Source organism: Dasypus novemcinctus, chromosome 21, assembly GCF_030445035.2.
Source record: "Dasypus novemcinctus isolate mDasNov1 chromosome 21, mDasNov1.1.hap2, whole genome shotgun sequence".
NCBI lineage: Eukaryota > Metazoa > Chordata > Mammalia > Cingulata > Dasypodidae > Dasypus > Dasypus novemcinctus.
The window spans coordinates 72,998,730-73,026,618 of record NC_080693.1 but is presented as its reverse complement, the minus strand read 5'-3'; the positions used below and the strand labels follow the sequence as shown (position 1 = coordinate 73,026,618).

Below are 27,889 nucleotides of genomic sequence, written 5' to 3'. Positions count from 1 at the left end.
TTTTCAGGTGGATTCTGTATAAAGTCACAGCTCTGAACTTACACATCAACAAATTTTAGCTATGTACACAGCAATGCTAGTTTCTATGTAAAAATTCCACATAGTAAAAAAGTAAAGAAGTTCCTTCGTTCATATTCTCATAGCTACAGCTTTTACAGGTAGCCACTCTGATGGATACCATTAGAGAACTAATAAATGGTTATCTAGCCAATGCTTCTTAATGTTGCTTTAGTCCAGCTAGAAACACACCACCAGGACCTAAGAAAAATACCAAAAAGGGGTCAGAGATGAAACAGTAAAGGAAACTGACATCATGCTACTTCAGTTTTAAAATGTCAACACTTAAGTCATTAAAAAACAAAAAGTAATTCTAAATGAGCCACTATTTTAGAGGGAGAATTAAACTATAATCAGAGCAGTCAATCCAGGAAAATATTCTTTATAGTTTTATTTTACTGTGATTCTAGAGATGCCAACTCCAGTGGGCTAGGGGAAGAGAATAATAAACCTGGAGAAAGTATACATCTTGCAAGCAAAGCAGGACAAATTAAATAATGTTATTCTAGAATACAACCTATCTCCAACGTCACTGGATGTGAAAAAATGAATATCAGCACATCAAAGAGTACAACTTAATCATCTTTCAGATATTTGAGGACTAAGCATCAGAAATAAGGCTTTATGTTTTGTAAAATATTAAAGTATAACTAAATATATTTAATAGATTTAAGCCAAAGAGTATGCTAAGGCAGAAATGTTTCCCCAGTAATTCTGAGAAAGTTCCAAGTCCACTGAACTAGTCTGTCTTAAATAAAAAGGAAAGTTTTGGCTTTTAATATCTGCCTTCCATGACTTGGTAGATAAACAAATATGCTGCATCTCAATTACCCTTTAAGCAAAGTCATTCTTTGTCTGACAAACTGAATTAGAAATCAGTGAAAATAAATGCCTTACACATTGATTCCATAATTCAATTTTACTTTCCATTCTTGCCCACCAAGTAGGGGATTTGGAAGAGGAGGAGGACAAAGAGAAGAGGAGAGGGAAGAAAAACTGATTACATTTAAGAATTTAAATTATTTAATTTTTTTTTATTACTTGGCCTACCATTAAGACAATCTATAACAAAAACGTAGAGTATATTAGCGCGTACAATATAATCAGACTAGTAACCAGGAAACAATACAGAATGGTCCTTTGGCCAACTATACTTTCTAGAGCAACAAAACTCAAATTCACTTACCAAGCCCAGAGATAATGACTTCTAAAGTCTTGAATATCAACTAAGACAAACTATGCCAATTATGATTTCTCACGTATACTTGGACAGCACAAAGATAAAGCTTTAAATGTGATAATATTTAAATTTAGACTTATCTTAAAATTTCTTAGAACAAAAACTACAAAAGGGAGTAAACAACAAGCCGAATGATTTAAGAGTGAAACTTTAGAAAGCATTATATGTATCTGAATATACATAAACATGATTATATACATATATGAAACTGTGCAATTTTATGGCATTCTAAATAACTCAAGTACATTTTTTGGCATTTAAACAAAGATCAAATCAAGCTATAAGCTAATAAGAACATATGTTTTATTTTTTAACTTTTTAAATATAAAAAAAGTAGCTAAACAAAAAGACAAGTACAGATCAGAAAACCATCATTCAATATAGACTGTTTTGTAAAATAAAAATGTAACAAGGTGACTTTCTATCCCACACTAACATGTCAATAAAATCTCTTTCCCCAACTTATACTCCAAACTTAGTAACAGCCTAATGTGTTCAAATCTATGAACATCTACCATGACCTATTTAAATTACCTGGGAAAGAGGAGGAGACAGGATTAATAATCAAAGCCAGCTGCACACAGATGGAAAAATGCTTGCAGTCATTCCCAAATATTACCCTACATTATATATAAATCACAAGGAAGATAAAAATGCCAACATTATGGAACTGTGAAATTTCATTTTAAAAAAATAACAAAAATAAAAATAAATTGTTGGGTATCATTGGTGTACATGGAATAATGTAACACACAAGGCTGGAAAATACTGAAACACAGGTAAGACACAAACCACAAGTTTTGCTTAAAGAAAAAAAAAGGTTGCCAGAGAAATAGATGCTGGATAGGAAAGCAAAACCTTCAGCAGGACGGCCTTTTAGACCAATAAGAAACAAGAGACACATCCCACCCCATCCTCAACTCACCACACATTCTAGTTGATGCAGGAAGGTGGGGGAAATGCTTAAACTACAGTAAAATTCTTCCTATGTCTCAAGCCCTAATGAATTTTAGTGGTCGTAGGCTCCCTACAATGAATTCTGTCCATCTGACATCACTTCCATTTTTCTGTCATGACATCTGTTTCATCTGTATCTACTCCTAGAAAATTCACTCTCTTGGAATCACAGCATTTAATGAACACAGGAGATCACACTTGGAGTCAACTGAGGGACATACATCAACCAAAGCTCTAGGCTAACAACCAAGAGTGTAGAGCTCAAATTCTTATTCTCAATTCAGCATCTGATGATCAATATTTGGCACTAGCTGGATAAATAAAGGTCTAATCAGAATTTATGAGCTGAGGCAGATGTGGTTAAATCGTAACCCAGTATTTGCAGTCTATGATTTGGTTTTAAACTTAAAAGGCAGGTACAGATAGCCACATCTATAAAGTTAAGAATTGAGAGAAAACAATACAAGATATTAACAAAACCAGGCAAATCAGCTTAGCAAACAAAAATTCTGGTTAAAAAGGGGAAACTGAAGAGATTATAACCTTCTGATAATTAACAAATATGGGCATTTTTCCACCCTTAAACTAGTTTAATACAGGCAGATATCTTTCTACTATACTACAATTTTTCTATATCCATTTTTCCTAAACCGTAGAGAGCTTAATGAGAAACCATTTATTCAATATAGAAATACAGCATACATGGCCACAGTCTAAAATATGCTTATGATAACTGGAAAATCATGTCACTTAAAAAAAAAAAAAAACCCTTGCACTGTTACACCATTATTCTATGGTAAGTCATTTGGTGCTGGGATCTGCCTTTACCAAAAAGCATGGCACTCACTGCCCAGGCTGAACACTAACACTGCACAAAGAGAAGCCGTAACAAGCAAGGTCTCCACAGAACTTTTTCTATTTATTTAACTGTGTATGAGCATTCAGTGAATGCTCCAAATTAAGAACAGTGCAATAAAAGCAACTTTTAATATAAACTGACAAGAAGCTGCGATGCCAGTGGCCATTTGGCGCTGCAAAGAGGGAAAATAAAGCAGTCTGCACGAGTGAAGCACAGATTGGGGAGAGGAGAAAACGGAGGCACAGGAGGCACATTTCAGACAGACAGTGACACGAAACTGTTGTACTGCTGGATGTTTCGTTTGAGGATATCCGAGCATGGGCCAAGAACACGTTCAAATCTAGGTCGGTCCAGCTTCACACACTTCAAGGGGCCACGAGCCACGACTGTGGCAGCACGAGGACGATTCATCAGTAGTGCGATTTCACCTGGAGAAGAGAAAAGGAGGAGGATGAGAGTGGCTAACTTCTATGGAAAACTCATTTTCTTAGAGGTCCACTTTGTAGAAAGAAGAGAAAGCAAGTATTTACTCCTCTAATAACTTAGTGCAGGCCATACCGCATGAGACTTACCAAAAAAAAAAAAAACAAAAACAAAAATGAACCCAACTGATAGATATGAGACAATTTCAATGCATAACTAAGTAAAGGTAAAAATCTCACACTATTTCTCTGAAAACCAAGAGATTGCAATTAAAAAAATAAAAGGGGAAGAAAAGAAAAGTTATAAAACATTAAAATATCTCAGAGAGATGATTTAAAGAAGCAACGTATTTATGGTGAAAAAAATCCACATACCAAAATAATCAGAAGGGCCCAATCTTCCCACCTCAACAAACTCTTCATTTTCTGACCGACGTTGTAGCACAGCAGCTGAACCCTGTAAGAAAGTCACCAAAAAAACAAAATACTTTCTCAAATCCAGAGTGAAATTTTAAAGAACCTAAGCAATGTTAGCTACTTCATGGGAAAAAAAAAGGGGGGGGGGGGAGGAGAGAGGATTTAATGGTTATTTTAAAACCTGTTTTCCTATGATAAAAGATGACTGAAAAGTAATGGGCTTCGATTCCTATTTATTTAGTGTTTGCCCCCTCTCCCATCCCCGGAAGGTTCTTTCTCAGCAAGCCAAGGTACTAAAAGAGTTCAAATTCAGGAGTTAGCAAACTACAGCCCAAGAGCTGAATTCAGCCTATTTTTGTAAATAAAGTTTTATTGGAACATAGCCACACCATGTGTTTACCTATCACCTATAACTGCTTTTGCTTTGCTGCAGAGACCCTACCGCCCACAAAACCTACATTACTTACCATCTGGCCCTTTACAGAAAAAAAAATCCAGGGACCTCTGATTCAGATAAAATCAACTGAGCAACAACTGAGCCACATTTACAGCAATCTGCTACTTGAATGTGTTTGGCAGACAAGAATATCTGCTATACACTTCCATTCATTACAAAAATATAAAACATGGTTAACTTTTAAAATTTTAATTATCTTTGATCCTTATTTGCCAAAGAGTGCAAACACATGCATTTTAACAAGGATAGTGCAGAACCATCATGGTTTGCTATGCTGCTTGAGTTTTCTTTGGCCCACATGCTGAGGATTCATTTGGTTAGGTTATAAACTGAGGTCTAGGGCCCTTCCAGAATTTAAAATGCGGTTGCCTGGCAGAAAACCAAACAACAGTATTTCAAAATGAAAGATCATTTTAAAATACAACTGTCAGGTATTTTTAAAGACTAAAGCTAACAAGAAAAGGATGTCTGCTTTCATCATGATAATTCAGCATTGTATAGGAAGTTCTAGCCAGAGCAATTAGGCAAGGAAGAGAAATAAAAAGCATCCAAACTGGAAAGGAAGAAGTAAAACTATCTCTATTCGCAGATGACCTGACACTATATCGGGGAAATTCCAAAGACTCCACAAAAAAGCTATTAGCGCTAATAAATGGACTCAGTAAAATTGTAGGGTACAAGATCAACATTCAAAAATCAGTAGTGTCTCTATACATCAACAACGAACAATACAAAAAACGAAAATCAAGAAAACAATTCCGTTACAACAGTATCTACAAGAATAAAATACTTAGGAATAAATTTAACCAAGGAGGTTAAAGTCTTATAAAATGAATGCTATAAAATATTGCTGAAAGAAATGAAAGACTTAAATAAATGAAAAGAATCCCATTTTTGTGAACTAGAAGACTTAATATTGTTAAAAGGGCAATAACGGGAAGCGGACTTGGCCCAATGGATAGGGCGTCCGCCTACCACAAGAGAGGTCCATGGTTCAAACCCTGGGCCTCCTTGACCTGTGTGGATCTGGCCCAGGCGCAGTGCTGATGCACGCAAGGAGTGCCCTGCCATGCAGGGGTGTCCCCCGCATAGGGGAGCCACACGCAAGGAGTACGCCCCGTAAGGAGAGCCGCCCAGTGCGAAAGGAAGTGCAGCCTGCCTAAGAACGGTGCCGCACACACAGAGAGCTGACGCAACAAAAAGAAACACAGATTCCCGGTGCCGCTGATAAGGATGGAAGTGGTCACAGAAGAACACACAGCGAATGGACAGAGAGAGCAGACAACTGGGAGTGGGAGGGGAGGGGAAGGGCAGAGAAATAAAATAAAAGGGCAATACCATCCAAAGTGATCTACAGATTCAATATAATCCCTGTCAAAATTCCAGCAGCCATTTAGTAAAGATGGAAAAGAAGATCCTCAAATTCATATAAAATTGCAAGGAACCCCAAATAGCCACAACACTATAGGAAAAAAAACAAAGTTGGGAGAACTCACACTTATTTCAAGCTTCTTACAAAGCAGCAGAAATTAAGCAGTGTAGTACTGGTGAAAGTACAGTCGTATAGACCAGTGGAACAGACTTAAGAAATAAACCCACACATCAATGGCCAATTGTTTTTCAACAAGGTTGCCAAATCCACTCAACAGGCAAACAATATTGTCTCTTCAACAAACAGTGCTGAACTGTTGCCAACTGAATATATACAGACAAAATGAGGAACTGGACCGTCAACCTTACACCATAACAAAATTGGCTCAAAATGGATCAATCACTTTAATATAAGAACTTTTAGAAAAAACAAAAGGAAAATCTTCATGACCTTGTATTTAGCAATGGATTTTTAGCTAAGACACCAAAAGCATGAGCAACCAAAGAAAAAAAAGATAAATTGAATGTCACAAAATTTAAAACTTTTGTGGACTTCCAGAAAGATGGCAGATCAGAAGGAAACGGGACTCTCTTCTCCTCTAGGAAAATAGCTAGAAGATAGGTTGAAACAGCCTAGAAAAAGATCTTCTAGGGTTTAGGACACCAGGCGAAGGCTGGATACTGCCCAGAGGAGAAAGGAACAAACGAGGGGAATCGCAAGGACAGAACTGTGAGTTGAAACCAGTGGCTGATGCTGCTGGCACCCGCCACTACACTAAAGACACTTTAGAACTCTCAGGCCTCTGGGCCTGCTACTAAAGGGAGCTCCAGGGATACACCACCCCAGGAAAGGGGAGAGCAAGGGACACAGCCTAAGGCTGATTCAGTTTTTGACTCACGAATTTGTGGTCTGCTGTGTCCCAGGAGCCCTTCCAGGCTGGTGGGACCACGGCATTGCTTGGCTTGGGAGCCATCAAGGGGCTAAAGCTATCCTCCCAATCTCCTCCTCTACTAACAGGGATTGATGTTGAGGACTCACACGAGGGTGGAAATATTTCCGACCTGGGAAAAAGGAGGGGGCTGCCAGAGAAGGCTGGAGAACTGTCTCAGAGAAGTTTGAATTACAAGGCTCTTAACGCTCCAATCAGGAAGCTCTGTCACATCTGATCCCATCTGTGTTGCAACAAATAAGCTCTAGCACTGAACAGAGAGCTACCAAAAGGCGCCACCTGCTGGCAGACGAAATGAACGGGAGAAAATTTAAAATAAGTGAGAGGCTTTTTCTGGCCTTTATAGCTTCCCTCCCAAAGGTCCTACCTAGGAAGCCAGTCTGCAACCAAGGTTGAGCCAAGAATCAAAAAGCAGGGAAGCGGATTTGGCCCAATGGATAGGGCGCCCTCCTACCACACGGGAGGTCCAAGATCAAACCCAGGGCCTCCTGACCCGTGTGATGAGTTGGCCCACGTGTAGTGCTGATGCACACCAAGGAGTGCCCTGCCATGCAGGAGTGTCCCCCGCATAGGGGAGCCCCATGCTCAAGGAGTGCGCCCCATAAGGAAAGGTGCCCAGTGTGAAAAAAAGTGCAGCCTGCCCAGGAGTACCGCCGCACACATCGAGAGCTGACACAGCAAGATTATGCAACAAAACAAGACACAGATTCCAGGTGCCACTGACAAGGATACAAGCAGATAAAGAAGAACACACAGCGAATGAACACAGAGAGCAGACAATTGGGGGGGGGGGGGGGAAGGGAAGAGAAATATAAAATCTTAAAAAAAAAAAGTAGTGGTAACATAGCCTTCCTGCCACTAAATCCCTACAAAAGAGAAAGAAATTGAGCATCTGAGTAAACTACATCCTAATCAGATGCCTAGACATCAGCAAAAAATTAAGAGCCGTACTAAGAAAACAGAAGACATGGCCCAAGAAAAGTTATATATCAAAGCCCCAGAAGAAACACAGGATTTGAGAGAATTAGCGAGATGTACACAAACTTCCAAAATCAAATTATGAGTTAAAAGACAATATTACTAAAAGAGATAAATGACATCAAGACGACACTGAGCAAGTGCAAAGAAGAATTTGAAATCCTGAACAGAATAGTAACAGAGCTCATGGGAATGAAAGACACAATAAATAGGTGAGATCAAAACACATTAAAGAGGGAAGCGGATGTGCCCAACTGATAAAGCATCCACCTAACACAGGTTCAGGATTCCATACCCAGGGCCTCCTGGCCCTTGTGGTGAGCTGGCGCACACACAGTGCTTCCGTCCACAACGAATGCCATGCCACACAGAGGTGTGCCCACATAGGGGTGCCCCATGCGCAAGGAGTGCACCTCGCAAGAAGAGCCACCCTGCGTGAAAAAAGCACAGCCCGTCCAGGAGTGGCACTACACACACACACACACACACACGGAGAGCTGACACAGCAAGATGATGCAACAAAAAAGAGACAAAGATTCCCAGTGCCACCTGACAAGAATGCAAGCAACGCAGAAGAACACAAAGCAAATGGACAGAGAGAGCAGAAAACAGGGCGGGGGGGGGGAATGAATAAAAAATAAATCTTCAAAAAATATTTTTTTAACACATTAAAGGCAGACTTGCAATGACAGAAGAAAGAAAAAGTGATATAGACACAGTACAGCTCAAATTGGAGAGAAGAATGAAGAGAGAAAAAAGAACAGAAAAAATTGAGCAGGGGTTCAGAGAGTTGAATGACAACACAAAACACAACAACATACACGTCACAGGAGTTCCAGAAGGAGAAGAGAAAGGAAAAGGGGCAGAAAGAGTATACTGGGAAATCATAGCTGAAAATTTCCCAACTTTCATGAAAGAAATGAACTTACATGTCCAAGAAGCACACTGTACCCCAATCAGGATGAATCCAAACAGACCTACTCCAAGGCATAAACTACTCAGAATGTCAAATGTCATTGATAAAGTAAATTCTCAGAGCAGCAAAGGAGAAGCAAACCATCATGTACAAGGGACATCCAGTAAGATTTAGTGCAGATTTCCCTTCAGAAACCATGGAGGCAAGAAGACAGTAGTATGATACAATGAGGATACTGAAAGAGAAAAACTGCCAGCCAAGAATCCTTTATTTTCTCATTCTATAAAGATTTATCATTTCCAAATCCCAATGAAAGGAATTTGAGTAATTTGCCTATTGTTTTCTATGATGCACCTTAGAGATACCTCACTAAAAATTGGTATCTGACCCAACAGAAGATTATTTGCAGAACGTCATATTGCAGTGACAGTACTGAGGTTGAATGTTACACACATATTAAACTCTTTGAATTTCGTTACATCTTATTTATATAGAACACTGGTCCAATAACATAAAAATAGAGAACAGCAGCTGGAAATTTATCTCATTCAATATTCAGAAATAAAAGGGTTAAACACTCTTCCCATTATTTTCTGTATATAAGTCCTTTTTCACTCTGAAATCTGACTACAATCAAATTTGGCACTGTTCCAAGCTATTGTACTAACAGGATACTGAAGGCCATCACTATACAGCATACAGCAACATAAGGACTCTTTCATTCACCTATTCTGGCACACTTCCAAAATATACTCAACAGTCCAGTTGGCTAGGTGCCAAGGATTGGATATAAGCACAGGTACATATAAGCAGCAAGATTACAGTCAACAGACTGAAAACTGAAAATGGCAGACACAGTGAGCCAGCCAAGATTTCTTTTTCCAGCAAAACTGTCCTTCAAACATGAAAGTGAGTATGAAATATTCACAAACAGAAACTAAGAGAATTTGCAAAAAAGAATCCACCTTTAGGGGAAATATTAAAGGAAACCTTGGAACCTGAAATAAAAAGACAGCAGAGAAAAGGCCTGGAGCAGAGTATAGAAGAAGGAATAGAGAAAGGATAACCAAAAACGTAAAAAAAAAAAAAGATATGACATAAGAAGACAAAAGAATAAAATGATGGAGGTAAATAATGCATTTACACTAATATAATTGAATTGAATAGGTTAAACTCCCCAATCAAAAGATACAGGCTGACAGAAAGGAAAAAAAGCATGAGCATCCACATGCTGTCTACAAAAGACTTCCTTAGATCCAGGGATGCAAACCGGCTGAAAGTGAAAGGTTAGAAAAAGATACTACATGTAAACAGTATCCAAAAAAGAGGAGTAGCTATACTAACATCAGACAAAACAGACTTTAAATGCAAAAAAAGTTATAAGAGATACAGAAGACCATTATATATTAATAAAAGGGACAATCCATTAGGAAGATACAACAGCCATTAATATCTATGCACCTAACCAGGATGCCCCAAAATACACGAGAAAAACTCTAGCAAAACTGAAGAGCAAAACAGACACCTCTACAGTAATCACTGGAGACTTCAACAACCCACTCACATCACTGGATAGAATAACTAGACAGAAGATTAACAAGGACACAGAGAACATAAACAATATGATAAACAAGTTAAACCTAACAGACATATACAGAACACTACACCCAAACTCAGGAAGTTATACATTCTTCTCAAGTGCCCATGGATCTTTCTCCAGGACAGACCACACTGTTAGGGCACAATACAGCTCCCAGTAAGTATAAAAAGACTGAAATTATACAAAGCACCTTCTCAGATCATAACGAAATAAAGTGGAAATTAGTAATAGACAGGGAAAAATTCTCAAATGTGTGGAGGCCGAACAACACACTCCTAAATAATCAGTGGGTCAAAGAAGAAATTACAAATGAAAACGAGAACACAACTTATCAAAACTTATGGGAAACAGCGAAGGCAGTTTTGAGAGGGAGAACAGCAAACCAACCCAAAGCAAAAAAGAAGGAAAGAAATAATAAAGATTAGAGCAAAAATAAATGAAATTGAGAACAAAAAAAATAGAGAAAATCAACAAAACCAAAAGCTGGTTCTTTAAGAGTATCAACAAAATTGACAAACCCCTAGCTAGACTACCAAAAAAGAGGAGAAAATGCAAATAAATATGATCAGAAATGAAAGGGAGGAAATTACAACCGACCCCAAAGAAATAAAAAAAGGCTCATAAGAGGATATTATGACAAACTACAAGCCAACAAACTATACAACCTAGATGAAATGGACAAATTCCTAGAAATACACAAATAACCTGCACTGATGCTATAAGAAATATAACTTAACCAACCAACCACATTTAAAGAGATTGAACCCATCATTCAAAAACTCCCAGCAAAGGAAAAGTCCAGGAACACATAGCTTCACAGGTGAATTCTAACAAGCATTTCAGAAAAATTAACATCAATCCTGTTGATACTCTTCTAAAATCGAAGAAGGGAAAATTACCCAACACAGCTTAATATAGACTTGCAGCTTAATATAGACTTGCCCTGTGACCCTGCAATACCACTACTGGGTATACACCCATAAGAACTGAGAGCAGTGACATAAACAGTCATGTGCACACCGATGTTCATAGCAACACTATTCACGACTGACAAAAGATGAAAACAACCCAGGTGTCCATAAACTGATGAGTGGATAAACAAACTAGTGTATTCACACGATGGAATATTATGCAGCTATAAGAAGAAACGAAGTTATAAAGCACATGACAACATGGATGAACCTGGAAGACATGTTGAGCAAAGCAAGCCAGACACAAAAGGACAAATATTGTATGGTTGCATTACTATTAACCAAATATACTGTGTAACATATTGCATGATTTTAAAAAAAAATTTATATGTATCCAGTACATTTAATTTAGAAATGTATGTTTTTAGTCAACTGTGTTTTCTTTTTATTTTTTAACTCTTGATATTTTCAATTATTAAATGTATAAAATAAAGTTAAAAAAACACTTTTGTGCACCTACGGAAATTAGCATGAAAATTAACAAACTACAGAAAATATTTAAAATCATATTTGTGATAAAGGTCACCAAAACATATAAAAAACTCTTACAACTCAAAGGACAAGCAACCCATTTTAAACAATGGGTAAAGAACCTGAATAGACATTTCTCTAAAGAAGACATACAAATGGCCAACAAGCAAATGAAAAGATGCTCAACATCATTAACCATTAAGGAAATAACATTAACCATTAAGGAAATAACAATCAAAACCACAATGAGTGGTGATGCGTGGGAAAAATACAATTAATTTAACTTATGGATTATAGTTAACAGCAATATTATAATATTCTTGCATCAATGTCAAAGAAGGTACTATATCAATGCAAAGAGTCAATAATAGGGGGGATGGGATTATTTCATTTGGACGAAGGAAAACATTCAAAAATTTACTGAGGCAATGACTTCACAATTCGTGATGAAAGTGAGAGCCACTCAGTGTATACTTTAGACTGTACAAGGCATGCAACGCATAACACAGTAAATCACAAGGTCAAAGATGGATTACGCTTAACAGTACAATTATGAAAGTGTTCTTTCATGAACTATAACAAATGTATAATACTAATACATAGTGTTAATAATGGGGGAGTATGGGAAAAATATACCAAACGTATGCTATGGACCATAGTAAGTGATAACAGTCTGATAATGTTCTTTCATACTCTCTAACAAACATTCCACAACAATGTAAAATGTTGGTGGAAGGGTGTTGTACGGGAATTCTGCATATTACGCATGATTGTTTTGTAAGCGCACAACTTCTCTAATAAAAAAATACATATATCAAAAAAAATTTTTTTAATTAAAAAACAATACAAGATACCACTTCATACCCACTAGGGATGGCTATAATCCAAAAATGGGAAATGAGTGTGGGCAAGGATGTGGAGAAACTGGAGTTCTCATATACTGCTGTCGGGAACTCTAACAAGATGCAGCCACTGTGGAAAATAGTCTGGTGGTTCCTCAAAAAGTTAAACACAGAATTACCATTATGACCCAGCCAATTCCACTCCTAGGTCTAGTATACCTCGTTTTACTGCATTTGCAGATACTGCATTTTGTTTTACAAATTGAAGGTCTGTGGGCATCCCTGCGTTGAATCAAGTCTATCGATGCTATTTTTCCAACAGCTTGTGCTCACTGTGTCTGTGTCACATTCTAATTAAGATATGTACACTGTTTCTTTCTAGATATAATGCTATTGCACACTTAAGAGACTACAGTACAGTGCAAACAAATTTTTATATGCACTGGAAATCCAAACAATTAACTCCCGTTACTGCACTATTTGCTTAATTGCAGTGGTCTAGAACCAAAGCCGCAATATCTATAAGGTATACCTATATATACCCAAAAGAATTCAAAACAGGTAGTCAAAAACAAATTCTTGTACAACACTACTAACTATTCACCATAGGGGAAAGGTGGAAACCACCCAAATGTCCATCAATGGATGAATGGATAAGCAAAATGTGGTGTATCTATACAATGGAGTATTATTAAGCAATAAACAGGAATGAAGAACTGGTACATGCTACCAACTGGATGAACCCTGAAAACAATATGCTAAGAAGGGAGGAACAAAAGATTATATTTTTTTTATGATTTCATTTATGTAAAATATCTAGAATAGGTAAATCCAGAGACAGAAAGGAAACTGGTGGTTGCCAGGTGCTGGGGAACAGGGAGAATGGGGGACTGACTGCTTAATGCATACAGAGTTTTCTTTTGGTATGATGAAAATGTTTTGGAAAGCGATAGAAGTGGCAGCTGCACAAACATTTTGAAGGTACATAATGTCAATAACAGTGTTTCATTTTAAATGGTTAATTTTATGTTACATGAATTCACCTAAATAAAAAAAAATACTAAAAAAAAACTAAAGCCATAAATTAGAATTAGGACCTTTTTCCCCACTTATGGCGTACAACTTCTTCAAGTATCAAATGCAGCGTGCTTTACCTCTAAAATAATGAAGAACTCATCCCCTGGTTCTCCCTGAACCACAATCTTTTGCCCATCTTCAAACTGGACTGGTTCCAAAGCATCAGCAACTGTGAGACGTTCCCACTTGTCCAGAGATTCTGAAAGAATCAAAAGAATTTCTCTGTATTATTTGGTATTGATAAAAATTTCAAATATAAGCAAAGTACAAAGAGACTCAACCAAATAACCATGTCCATTCAACATTCCAGCAATGTCTCAAAGATTAAACTTGGCACCTGTCTTCAATGACCTGTAGTCTAGTCTCATATTACCTACAGATGACCCTTAGGATCCTTACTTCAGCAGCCCAGGGTCCAGGTTAATTAATACCAACTGCACCCAATGGTGAAGGAATAAGAAAATGTAACTGTTAATTGAGTTTTCCTAAAGATTGCCATCAATGCAATTCAAACCTACAATTACAGGTCCCAAAAATAATAGTGTCACTAACTTTATTACCTATATTTTTCCAATGATTTATAGAAATAACTTCCCTATTTAAATTCATTTATTAAATGAATTGAAAATAAGTTTTGTTCCCAAAGGCCAAGACTAATATCCAAGATACTAAGCAAAAGCAACCATCCACAGAAAAGGCAAAACAATGGCAGAATACTGGTACCTTATAAAAATGGTCATTTCCCTCCAAATGAAGAACAGGTATTAATTACATCTCCAAGTCCACATGACAAAATGCACAGAAGTACCTCCAATTAAACCGCTTTATTCTGAATTTCAAAACTTAAGAAATTTTTTCCTGAGGATGCTACCAAATGACACCTAATCTTTCCAGAGAGGAAATGCGCTTGTGGAAATACTCCTTTCCTGAACAAATGAACTCAATGGTGGAGGAGCAGGGACAAAAGTCAAAGAGAATAAATGAATGTCGACAGTCAGAAGAACAAGTTAAGCCTTTCTGTCTCATCAGGAGGAAAAAGTAACACTTATAATTCTAGAAAGCTTTTCTCAAGTCCAATTAGTTCTAGTAAGGTTTGTCATCTATTAGCAAAGAAAACACTTTAAAATTACTTCTGAGTCAAAGCTTTAACTCTGTCAAATAAAATTCCATGTATTTTTCATTACTATTAGCAAACAAAAGTATAAATGAGTTACAATAACCAGAGTGGTTTTTATGAAACCCAATAATTCTTAACCTATCAATAATAATCCAGTTTAACAAAATTCTCTGTGAAATCTTTCAGAACTCACCTAAAATGGAGACTTTACTAAGGAATTCTTCATACATCTTCCGCTTTCTCAGTGTGCTTCCCTATAAATGGAAAGAGAAACAAAAATCACATCTAAAACTGTCATTATTACATAATGCTATGGAAAAATAAATCTTAAGTCTTAAAAAAGCAAAACTCAGAAAAGTCAAAGCTTGCGGTTCCTTCTTTTTGGAGTGAGATTATTTTTCTTCATGTTGAAGATTGTGAACCCCTATGTTAAGCTCTATAAAAACGGCCCTTGGTAAAATGTACTTAAAAGGAAAACCTGGCAACGGCCGCAGAGAGTTCCTAGCACTATCAATTAGCGAAATTTCAAATAAGCAAATGATCAATTATCAAAAACAACCAATATATGTGAGTATAGATTAATATATTCCTAGACCAGGGTCCTTATCCCGTCCCCAGGCCCCACAGAAGTAAGGATATAAACTGCTGGCACTTAGGAGAAAGAAAAAAAAAAAAAAGACAACAAACCATGGGCTCCAAATTTAACCAAACTGTCATATAAACAGATTGTTAAATATATCTGGATAAAGACAAGAAAAAAACACATAGACCAGTGCAATAAAGATTTCTTATACCAGCTAAATTGTCTTAGCATGGTTATATACATTAATCTCCAAAACATAAAAAAATTTCAAAACATATCATACTATATACTTTCAGACCAGAAAGGCATTGTACAAATTTAAGAAAAACATTCAGAATGACCAAAGTCATTAGCTGGGACTTAAACTTCAAAGCTACTCTATAAACCTGTCACATAGTTCTCAAAAAGCTGGACTATATCAGCAGAATGTTCCCGTGGTTTTTAATTTTGTTCATATCTTTAGTGAGAAGGGCATAACCTTTGTATTATAAGACACTTGACAGTTTAGGGAAGTCGATTATTTCCGACTGGCACTAAATAACTTCAGGCACTTAAGAGTAACACTTATCAAATTATCTGTGATGCTTAAGGATTAGTTGAGTTCAGATGTGCTACAGGCAAATGGACAGATTTTCAAGCATGAGATTACCATTACATATATACCACATTTTGTTTCCCATGTTATTTCTGACCAAACTTTTACTCTAAAAAAAATTACTGTCTTCAAATGGTATAATGAACAATGCTAATTAAGTGTGATGCAAAGTACTGATTAGGAAAAGTAATATTTCCTTTTAAATTTGACGATAATGTTATTTCAAACATTAGTTACATAGATGGAAATTCTAAATCACACTCCAAGAAAAACCATGGTGACTTACCATAAGGATTCTTCTATAGCTGTCTCGGTCAATGCCCCACAATTTCACATTTGTCTTTGCTTTGACTGTGGCTGCTCTAGGTGTTCCATAAATCAAAGCAAGTTCTCCAAAGCTCCCTCCTTCCCAACACTGGTTGCCCATTCATTGTTGACATAGACCTAAAATGCAAATGATATCAAATAACTGTTCTGTTCTACATACACAAACACATGAGAATTAAAAACCCTCAAACCTTTTTAAAGTGTCAGAACCTGAACTTTGCTCTAAAAAGTAAAATAATGTTTTCAGTACACAGTAGAGCAAAACAGGTGACTTTTGTCAATGAGTAAAGAAGTTGAAAATGCCTGTGATTTATTAGGTTTAATTATCCGATAAGAAAAAGATCCTCTGTATACCATAGGGATGATCAGAAGAAAAGCTTAATTATTAACAATAATCATACACATTACCAGGCGAAGCATTTTACTTGCACAGGTCAATGAATTTTTCCAATAATCCCATGAGATCAATGCTACTATTATTCCTATTTCATTGTAAACAAGCTTTACAGAATTAAGAAAGTTGTACTATGTCTCATAGCTAAGAGTGGCTGGGTCTAGACTCTCCCTTGAGTTTGTCTTACTCCATAGTATGCACTTCTTAACCACTATTCCAACAAGTTTTGAAATGCTTGTCAAGCTAGAGAAACTTACCTTTAAGAAGTTTCTTTGTGTCATTAAAATACTTGGTAAAGGTGTGGCTGCAAGCACTACTGGAATTTGACACACAAGGCTATAATATTCAACCCTTCAGAAACACTATTTAGAAATACTATTCTAGAAGCAATAAAACCAACACATTGACTTTGAGGATTATCAACATATTTTTGCTATAATTAAAGCTTACATCCATCTCTCCTTGATCAATCACATAGAAGTTATCACCTTCATCACCTAAAAGAAAGTAAAAAAGCTAGAAGCATATTCCAAATTAAAGGAACACAAGTTAAAACTATCAAATTAATATAAAGCAAACCCATTTTATAGTGGTGCTGTGAGATAAAAGCTTACATTACAAATTAACACAATCATTCAGAACGAAAAATCCAGCATTGTATTTTAAAAGTCCTAAGTCTGATTAATTTTTATAATCCTCTCATGATGAATACCTCTGGAAAAAATAACTAAAAACAAACCATGCATATGTGTACAAAGAAATTACTTGCTATGTCACCTAATAACAACAAAAAACTAGAAACAACTCAAAAAATTAAGCAGCAAAATATCAGACTGCCACTAAATGGGAAAATATATGGTTTATGAATACCCATGAAAATGTCAAGAGTAAATAAGAAAGAAAAAAGGGGAGGATAACGAAAAGATGAGATTTTGGATGTTAGTCTAAGTAGGCAAAAACGTAAGAATCAGTAGAAGACATGGAACCTTGTAAATAGATGGGCTTTATGAAGAATGTGGGTGTTCTGCTTACATCCTCTTTTATTTTAAGAAAGGTTATTTATCAATATAAAGGATTTAAGAGACAAACTTTTGAAATTCCGTACAATATTCAAAATAAAAATGCAAGGATTTCCTTTAATGGTTATTATTAATATTAAACGAAACTGTAACAGATGCTGGCGAAATATTAGTCCCTTGGGGAAAAGCTGTGCCTTTTAGCTCAGAGGATTTTAATTCAAGAAAATAAACAGAAAGAGGGAAATAAAAACCTCAAACAAAGCAAAACAAAAACAAATCTCCTCTCCCGTAACATGGAATTCACAGAAATAGCAGCCCTTACCTTGCTGAATAACAGTCTCTCCAGCAATAAAGGAGACTGGAAACATGGCATCAAAAATATCACTGGATAGGAGAGAAGGCCTTGGGTTACATTTCGCATGTCTTTTCTTTGGATTTCAAACATTTAACCTTAGAATTAAAGCTGCCAGATTCTTGGTCCCACAGTCATCACACATGAATTATTATTAAGAGCTTTAAAATTTACAACAACAATGAGAATAGTTGTGGACTACAGCCTCACTGGAAAAATAGTATGTATAAGAAAGAATCTGTACCTACCTTCTCTCATTATCATCAAGATGTGAAAACAGCACATTCTTTTCAATGGCTTTGGCTAAAGCAGCCATTGTCTTGTAATCTTTTGGTATAACCTATGAAAGAATTGAAGGTCAAATGACAATTTCACAAACCAAAAACATTTCATGTTTGCCACCTGCGTTTCAACTAAATGTCAAACTACTTAATGGTAGTTAAACAAGACTGCTTTGAGTTAAATATCTTCACGACAACATATCTGTACTACCTTTGATTCACAGAGTACTCAACAAATATTGACTAATTAATCCCTTTGCCCACAGTGAGATCCATATTTAAAGGCTAGTATTTGGTTTCCATTTAACAACTAAAGGGACAAAAACACTTTGACCAAGGTCACTATTTTGAGGCAAAACTAAACCTTAATTTTATGACAATTGGTCAGTTTTTAAACAGCGATCATGTAGTATTAGTTTCATAAGCCTTAAGTGCCAGGACAATTGTGGTTCCCCTTAGGGCTAACAGCATAACACGAACTGACAGGCCAGCTAAAAGGAAAAGATTAGGATGAATGAAACTAGGAGGATAAAAGGTTAAATGCCTCCACATGAAGAACAGGATGTCAAAAACCCGACCTCATGATTCGAGAGAAAAAGGAGTACTAGTGCTGCCTGCTCCTTCTACAGTACTACAATAGCACAGAAAAGAGACCCCCAAAATTCACTGGTTTGTCATTACTATTGGTTATTTTCTCTGACGGCACATTATTACAGAAATGTGTTCTTTAGTACCCAAGAACTATACAGAATGAAGTAGGATTTACCGTTTTATATTTCACTATTCAAAATACTGCACACCTTCATCAAGTGAGACCAGATGACCAGCAAGTGAGTTAACAACATTTCCCCATTGGTTAGATATCAGAACTACCTTTCGAACATATGAAGCAGCATCTTCCTCAGTGTAAACTTCAGCACTGATGGCACCTCGTCGCCTCCGGCCCTTCACCACTGGGTTGGGTGGAGGAGGAGAGATTTCATCCTCCCGCGAGTCAGTACGGATGCTTGCTTTCTGCAGATTCTGAATCTGTTTAGCCTCCTCCTGAAAGAAATGATGGGTTTGTAAAATGAAATTCTTCACCCATGTAAAGCTGGCATTCTCATATACCAATCATAATCCATCCATCTCAGTCAATTCAAGCCTCTTCCTCTATTACCAGTGTGAAAGTTAGGGGGGGACAGGTCATTTCTAAATGGAAAAATGGACAGTAAAGTTTGAAAAGAAACAGTCTCAAATGACTGCACTGTTCTCTCATGATAATAGTACTATACTTTATTAATGAGCTAAAGCCATTAGTATAAGGACACATAATATGCATGGAAAAAATAAGATATTCAGAGTAACAAAACACTGACAACAATTATTTGCAATGCATGTGACTAATAAATTACAAAACAAAATACTGGGAGGCAGACAAGGCTCAACTGAAAGAGCGTCCACCCACCATATAGGAGGTCCAAGGGTTCGATACCCAGGGCCTCCTGGCTCATGTGGTGAGCTGGCTCATGTGCTGAGCTGGCTCATGCGCAGTGTTGCTGTGCACAAGGAGTGCTAGTCCATGCAGGGATGCCCCCGCATAAGGGTGCCCTCCACGCAAGGAGTGGCCCCTGCACAAGGAAACCCGCCCCACGTGAAACCGCAGCCCACTGAGAAGTGGTGCCACACACACAGAGAGTTAATGCAGCAAGATGACACGATAAAAAGAGACACCAGTGCCAACTGATGAGAATACAAGCGGACACAGAAGAACACACAGAGAATGGACAAAGAGAGCAGATGGGGGGGGAAATATGATTAATTTTTAATGCTGCTGCAGATAATAAGACACACCCCATGCCCCACTCCCCCAAAAAAGAATGTTATCTGTAACAATTCATATGCAGAAGTAGCCAAAAGATGTCTAGATTACTGAGCTATTTCATCATTAATTCAATAAGCAACACCTGGATCTGCCATGCCAAGTCCCACACAGGGTAATGGGAACATAAAGACAAACAGGAAAGGGGTGGCAGATGTGGCTCAACTGATAGAGCGCCCATCTACTAGGTCCCGAGTTTGATCCCCAGGGCCTCCTGACCCGTGTGGTAAGCAGGCTCACGCGCAGTGCTGCCACACGCAAGGAGTGCCATGCCATGCTGGGGCGCCCCCATGTAGGTATGCCCCACATGCAAGGTGTGCACCCCACAAGAAGAGCCGCCCCGTGCGAAAAAAGCATAGCCTGCCTAGGAGTGTCACCGCACACACAGAGAGCTGACAGAGCAAGACTACGCAACAAAAGAGACAGTTTTCCAGTGCCACGGGATAATGCAAGCAGACACAGAAGAATACAGAGAGCAGACAACGGGGGGGAAGGGAGGGAAGGGCAGAAAAATAAATAAACCTTTTTAAAGTTTTTTAAAAAATAGGAAAGGGTCCTAAGCTTTCCACATTCTAGCTAGAGTCCTGAAAATAAACAAATGAAAGACATGATGTGACAGTAACCATGAATTTAAATGGGCTCAGCTCTGACAGTACTACTCTCAGCAGAGCTTAGATGCTTTATTATCAGATCTTACATTTGAAGTTAATAAAAAAAAAAGAATGTACCTGCTTTTAAAAAGCTACTTATTGAACCAATTTAAATAAAAACTGAGACAAATGGACTTAACATAGTTATTTTTCAAACCTAGGGCCTTAAAAAGAAATTCCTCTCAGATCTGCAATGAAGAATGAGTAATAATGGCTAAAGTAAGGGGGGAAACCCATTGTCTACTACTGTTTCATTCACTAAGCCATTCTGCATTATTTTTCTAAACCATCTTTCCAATTCTTAATAAAGTTAACATTTGTCAAATAGCTTAGCATATTTTTTAATACAACAAAAATTTAAGATGCCTTTCTTTTCCTGCAAGGTACTCTGCCCTGCTTTGGGCATCCAAATAAATACAAGAACTAATGCAGCAAGAAAAGTTTAGAAGAGAATCATCAAGTTGTTAGCACTGTTCATTCCTATTAGTAGAATCTTTCCTGATTCTTTATTTTCTTCTTTTTTTGGGAGAGGGCAAAGGTTATCTTTATTTTTCTCATTTATCTTGATTTTCAGATCTTCAATTAAGAAAAAATACAATGTAACAAAATACACTAATTTTTTATATCATATTTAATTACAAAAGCATTTACTTTTTGACCCTGTAATTGTACTTCCAGGAATTTATTCTAAGATATGCATATGTCTGAAATGATATGCATACAAAGGTATTCAATGCAACATGGTTTTTAAGAGTAAAACATTGGAAATCACCGAAATGACAAATTATAGTGCATCCATACAATGGCTCACAGTGCACAGGTCAGAAAAGAATAAGGAAGTTCTTTTGTCTGGAAATGCATAGATAATCTCTGGAATATTGGTTTAAGTAAAGCATCAGGGTAGTTAAGACTTCATTTTTACACCCCTTTGTATCTACAGAAATCTGAATTAAGTGTGAATATGAACCCTATTTTAAAAATACATTTTTTAGAAAACTCATTTCATTTTCATTCTGTAGTTCCAACAAGTAAGGTTTCCCATTCCATATTAACACAAAACTACAAAACTCAAATCTCCCTAAAGCATAAGGGTATAAAGGAAAAGACAAACCCTACCCCCAAAATGTCACTGGTATTTCACAAAAATGTCATGGGATAAAACCCCAAAAACCCCACAAATATCATCTAATTTGGGACTGTACAACCTAACAGAATTCTTTTTTTTAAAAGATTTATTTTTATTTCTTTCTCTCCCCTTCCCCCCGCCCCAGTTGTCGTTCTGTGTGTCCATTCGCTGTGTGTTCTTCTGTGTCCGCTTCTATTCTTGTCAGTGGCACCGGGAATCTGTGTCTCTTTTTGTTGCGTCATCTTGCTGCGTGTGTGCAGCACCACTCCTGGGCAGGCTGAACTTTCTTTCATGCTGGGCAGCTCTCCTTACAGGAGGTGCACTCCTTGCACGTGGGGCTCCCCTATGTAGGGGACACCCCTGCATGGCAGGGTACTCCTTGCGCCCATCAGCACTGTGCGTGGACCAGCTCTACATGGGTCAAGGAGGCCCTGGGTTTGAACCGTGGACCTCTCATGTGGTAGGCGGATGCTCTAACCGTTGAGCAAAGTTCACCTCCCTAACTGAATTTTTAAGACGATTTTGAAGTACCAAAAACATTTTGATTTTAAAATTTTTTTTTCATGGATGCTAGCAAGTCTTTTTGAAACAGTAATCTGAATATAACTTTATCTTGATGACTCAGTGCCACTACCGAGACCATCAACTTCTAATACGTACTATGATAAATTTTTTATCCTTTCTCTTGTTTTCATTCTGTTCTCATTTCCTTCCTCCTTAGCTCTTTCACTAATTAAAACAAAAACAAAAACCCCGGTCTACATAATGGTTAATAGCATAATGGCCTAGAGTATTAGGTTTAAATTCTGTCCCCATCGCTTATTACATTTTCACAATTATTCATTCCCTTCCTGCCCTTACCATTCTTCCCTGTAGGTGAAATAAACCTCCCATGCCCCTGGACTTTGGGCTTCACCATATGACTTGCTTTAGCCATGAAATGTAAGTTGACATGCCATATGATGTTTGCTTCTGCACTCTGGTTCTGTCCTCTTGAGCTTCTGTCCTCTCCCTGCCTTGAGAACACCATGCCTTACATAGCGGCTGCTCCTTCCGCTTCACCCCGCAAACTCCATGTTGTCAAGAAGACAAGAAGGGGCGGCGGACTTGGCCCAGTGGTTAGGGCATCGTCTACCATGTGGGAGGTCCGCGGTTCAAACCCCGGGCCTCCTTGACCCATGTGGAGCTGGCCCATGCGCAGTGCTGATGCATACAAGGAGTGCCCTGCCACGCAGGGGTGTCCCCCACGTAGGGAAGCCCCACGCACAAGGAGTGCACCCCGTAAGGAGAGCCGCCCAGCGCAAAAGAAAGTGCAGCCTGCCCAGGAAGGGCACCGCACACATGGAGAGCTGACACAACAAAAGGAAACAGATTCCCGTGCCGCTGACAACAACAGAAGCGGACAAAGACAACGTAGCAAATAGACACAGAGAACAGACAACGGGGCGGGGCGGAATAAATCTTCAAAATGAAAAAAAAAGACAAGAAGGGATGAGCCCAACATAGCTACACGTAACCAAGAAATAACAATATAAAATCTGGGGGCTGTATGCTGTTCCAGCAAAAGCTGACTACTGCACTGTATGACCACCAGACAAGTTATTTAATTTCTCTGAGCTTTACCTGCTTCCTCTATAAAATGGTGATAATCACCTACCTCACACATTTCAAAGAATGAGCTAATATGTATAAATACTTCACATAGCACCTGACACACACAGACACTCTATGGTCATGGCCATTATAATTCCTCTGCCCTATCACACAAGCTAGGTTCTAATAAATACATGTATTTCACGTATAAAAAAGTCTCAAATTCCAAATGATGATCTGAAGTGCAAAAGCTTTTAAAGAAACAACTGTGAGAGCTTTTTGGTGTATTTCTTACTGAGTAGTTGAGGGTACCAGAAATATGAACCCTAGGTTATGAAGAATTATTAATACCGACTTGGGATGTCACAGCGTATTTTCAGACATACAAACCTGACACCTAATATGTAGAATAATGACATGTTAAAAGCTGAAAATCTAGGGTTACTTGAAAGTCCAGGTAGCTGTGGTCAACCCTGGTTAAAAGAGTGTACACAAGTTCATAAAGACCTTTGAATTACAGAGAAAAGTTTGTTAAACTATGACTTTTAACAGGTGGTAAAGAAGTCAATACACATTAAATCTTAAAAACCCATTTGCAAAGAAACTACTGTAACAATTATATCTCGCTTTCCAGCTTGATTAGTGTTTAAACAGTGCTGTGATTAAGAACAGGCTTTGAAACTAGCACCACTCATTCAACACTACCTATAAAAAGACACATACTTAATGTCTCACCAACTTTATCCCCTCGTTTGATGGTTTCTATTGATGTCCAAAGAGAAGAGGGATCAACTTACAGTGACCCATTTCAAAACAAGATCTCCAGGAATACGCTTTATTTCAAAACAGGGAAGACCCATGGTCTGGCCTTATGGTACTTTCACTAACTCTATGGAAGTTATTTAAACAAGAGGAAGCCAGAATTTCTACCATAATTGCAACACAGAAAGCTATGTTCATGGCAACTGATTACTTTTTTTTAATTATTCTAATCATGGTACTAAACTTCAAATTTAACAAAAAGCTTTAATAAAATAAAAATTAACATCACTGTGCCACCCACTTTTTAAAAATCTTAGTATAGATTCTTTTTCTAATAAGTTCTGCTGATTAAGAAATTGTCCAAGTCAATGGGATTTTATAAATAATAAATCTTTCTTTAAATCAAGATTTAATAAACATATACCTGAAAAATTTCCTGCCATTTGGTTCATAATAATAATTACCATCTCAAAACTTCATTATGTACAAGAAAATCTATAAATTTATCCTACTGATTTCAAGAAACGAATCAAACATACAACTCAAACTACTCAAAACATTTAGTGATCCAGGCTTTTTCATTCATAATTTCATGAGGGAAATTAATTGAAGTGTTGTCTTTGATGCAAATTACCATTTTGCTTAGAAAAGCATGCATTATATACTTAGATCACACTCAAATACACACAATGACAATGAACAACAAAGATTATATCCTGGATTACTTTTTTTTAATGAGGGTAAAAGTTCTGACCAAAATTATAGAGTAAATTTTTGACAACTGTCAATCATGACATCTCAGCTCTACAGTCAATTCATGTGAAATACACTCTACAGTAAAAGGGATTGCACTAATTCAGAATTTCTTATTTATCTATCACAACTTGGACTCAAATGTTGCATTACACTTGTTTTAAAAGGTGGGATAAGGCTTATTGCTTTGTCAAATAAAAGCATTACCTACTTTCAAGTACCCTAGAAGCTCTCATTTCATGTTAACTGCTGTACTGCTTCCAATCAATTTTATCTGTCAGAGTCAGTTCTATTAATTAAAACAGTTACAAGGAAATGACTGGAATTTTTTTGTTAGCCAAGTAGGCTTAGCCTACAGATTCACTTTCTGGTAAATTCTAATAATTAGGAACTCTAAAACTATTAGAAATGTCTTTTTTTTTTTTTTGCAAATTGTTTCAGACCACTCATTGGTTAGAATACTATTTTCCCCAAAAAATACAAGTCAACATGATTCTATTATATTAAATTTTGCAATTTTCAAGGTCCTTCATCACCTCCCCACATTGTTACCTTCTCCAACCTCTCAAAGTATTCCCTGAGGAATGCCATGGGTCTCTCAGGCCGAGCAGTGCACAACTGCACAATAGAATCCTTGAGCTGCGCCTGAATGTTGTGCTTCTGGACGTAGAGCTCACATTCCCGGAGGCTGCGTTCTTCCTCACTGGCGGCAGTGCTGCCAGACGCCATGGTTTTCTCTACAAAACAAAAACAAAAACACACATACATATGCTTGTGTAAACAACTTACAAAGAGCAAATGCCAATTTGACTTTTGACCTGCCAAATTCACTAGGCAATTGGTTCATAGAGATTTTTTGTTCACTAAATATACATATATAAAAAGGGGAGACTTGGTGACTAGGGAATAAAATATGTACATAAATAGCATTCTTCCAAAAAGAGTTTCATTTGGTCTAAACAGCAAGAGGCAATAACCTCTGCTCCTGAGAGGAAGTATGAGCCACTATCTCCTGTAGAGGCAGGCTGCAGAGGAGTCAGGCCCTAAAGGGAATTTCATTCAGTCCTTCCCTGTAAAAGAAATCATGATGACGTAGGAAGTATGTAAATGGTAAACAGGACAGAGAGTTACAAGGGCACACAAGTCTGCTCTAAGAGAGAGCAAGTAAGCAAAATGAAGAACATCTGACATTCCCTACACGTAATTCCTATCCCGTGGGAGTGTCCTAATGTCACGCAGCAAACCACTGGAGCAAAGGACCTGATCAGCCAACTATCAGAGTAATCAAAATTTTTAAAGACACAAAAGGAACCCTAGAAGAGTTTTTAAAAGCAACCTTTTACTCCAGAATCTTTTACCAGATTCCAGCCATAAATGACAATACACCTGACCTGTGATAAAAGATGGAAAATCCTTAGTAGCAAAAAAAAAAAAAAAAAAAAAACTTTACCAAGTAAATTGTAAAACAGTTAGACAGGAAAATGTCAAAACATTTTCTTCATTTGAAATGTTTGTGTAAGTCTGAAACTTACATAAACATTTAATAAAATACGTTTAATAGATTTTAGAGGGTTTGCACTACCTTGATGTAAAATAAATAGGGATATAATAATGAGAAGCTTACCATGGCATTAAAAGCTTAGTAATTTAACAGCAGGATCATAAACAGTTGTCCTTCCAACTCCTAGTTACTAAGCAGTTAAGATTAGAAGATGTTCCCCTCCATTCTACAACTGAATTCAATACTAATCGAACTTTTCCATTTATAAAGCACACACAAGTGATATGCAACTGTAAATATAAAAAGAGAAATACCACAGTAAGAGCTATTCTAAAATGGCATGCTGTTACTCATTTTGTTTTGACAACTTTCATGATAAAGGTCAATAACAAGTAGATTAACAGACCATGAGAAAGTTTGTGGCTCCAAGACAAGCACATGAATAAGAGGCCATGGAAAAAGAATTATGCTGCTACTTCAGAAATAAACACTCAAAAACAAACAAAAAAACAAAGAAAAAAAAACTTTTATTTATTTTAGGGTAGATTTGTACCAGCCACTTTTCCAGATCAAGCATATGAACTGAGAATCCACTTCAGTAGCTTTTCTGTATTTCAAATAACACAGAAGGCCACCAAGAACAATGATACATCTGACCTTTTATGCTTCAAAGCATTTATATTTCAGAAATATATCAATACCTCTATTCAACTGATCAGAGAAATCATTCAAAGATCAGGTCTCTAGTTGGTGGACATGAGAGAAGTGAGTCCAAGAGGCAAAACTGTTTCTTTTTGTTTGAAACAAAATTAGGTATTAAAAAGACCACACTGGTAATAAAGCAGGATGTGAACAAAAATGCGCCAAGATTAATGCGGTCACCATGTGAAAGCCTGAATGCCCAAATTTCAAGGTCTTAATATTTTTAACCGAATATACCTATATTAACTCTGTATTTATACTTATTCTTAAGACCCCCAACAACTTAGCTACCCCCCAATTTTTTAACTACTCTAAAACTTACGCTGTGAGTCTACTCATAAGAACACATTCAACTCTTTCTTCTGGCCAAGTCAGTAGAGATAAAATCCAGTTTCAAAAGGATTACATGCCAGGAAATATTCAAAAGACTTTGAGAAACTGTTCCTGACTCAGACCCCACTACCTCAGACACTTCTTTGGGTTCATCTTGAGCAAGCGTTAGATTTCCTTCCTCTGCTGAAAAGCTCGTACCCCGTGTGGCACCACATATGCACTGAGCTGGAAGGGTTAATAGTTATCGCGTATTTTCGAGACGAAGGACAGGGACTTGCCCTTCACTTCACTTAGGCCATGATCGCGACCACAAAATGCAGAAGGGAGGCCCACCTCTCATCCTACTCTAGTCGGA

The 27,889-nt window shown here is 37.3% G+C and overlaps 1 protein-coding gene across 1 annotated transcript; it reads right to left on the bottom strand.

The window, feature by feature from the left end:
- Nucleotides 1-1,070: 1,070 nt before the first annotated feature.
- PRKAR1A (protein kinase cAMP-dependent type I regulatory subunit alpha) lies at nt 1,071-27,889 on the bottom strand. Its single transcript, XM_023589096.3, is given in 12 exon segments — nt 1,071-3,541; nt 3,911-3,992; nt 13,663-13,784; nt 14,896-14,956; nt 16,167-16,291; nt 16,294-16,324; nt 17,052-17,098; nt 17,943-18,004; nt 18,221-18,312; nt 19,127-19,297; nt 25,551-25,735; nt 27,868-27,889. Coding segments are annotated over 12 exon segments (1,158 nt in total). The 5' UTR covers nt 27,875-27,889; the 3' UTR covers nt 1,071-3,368.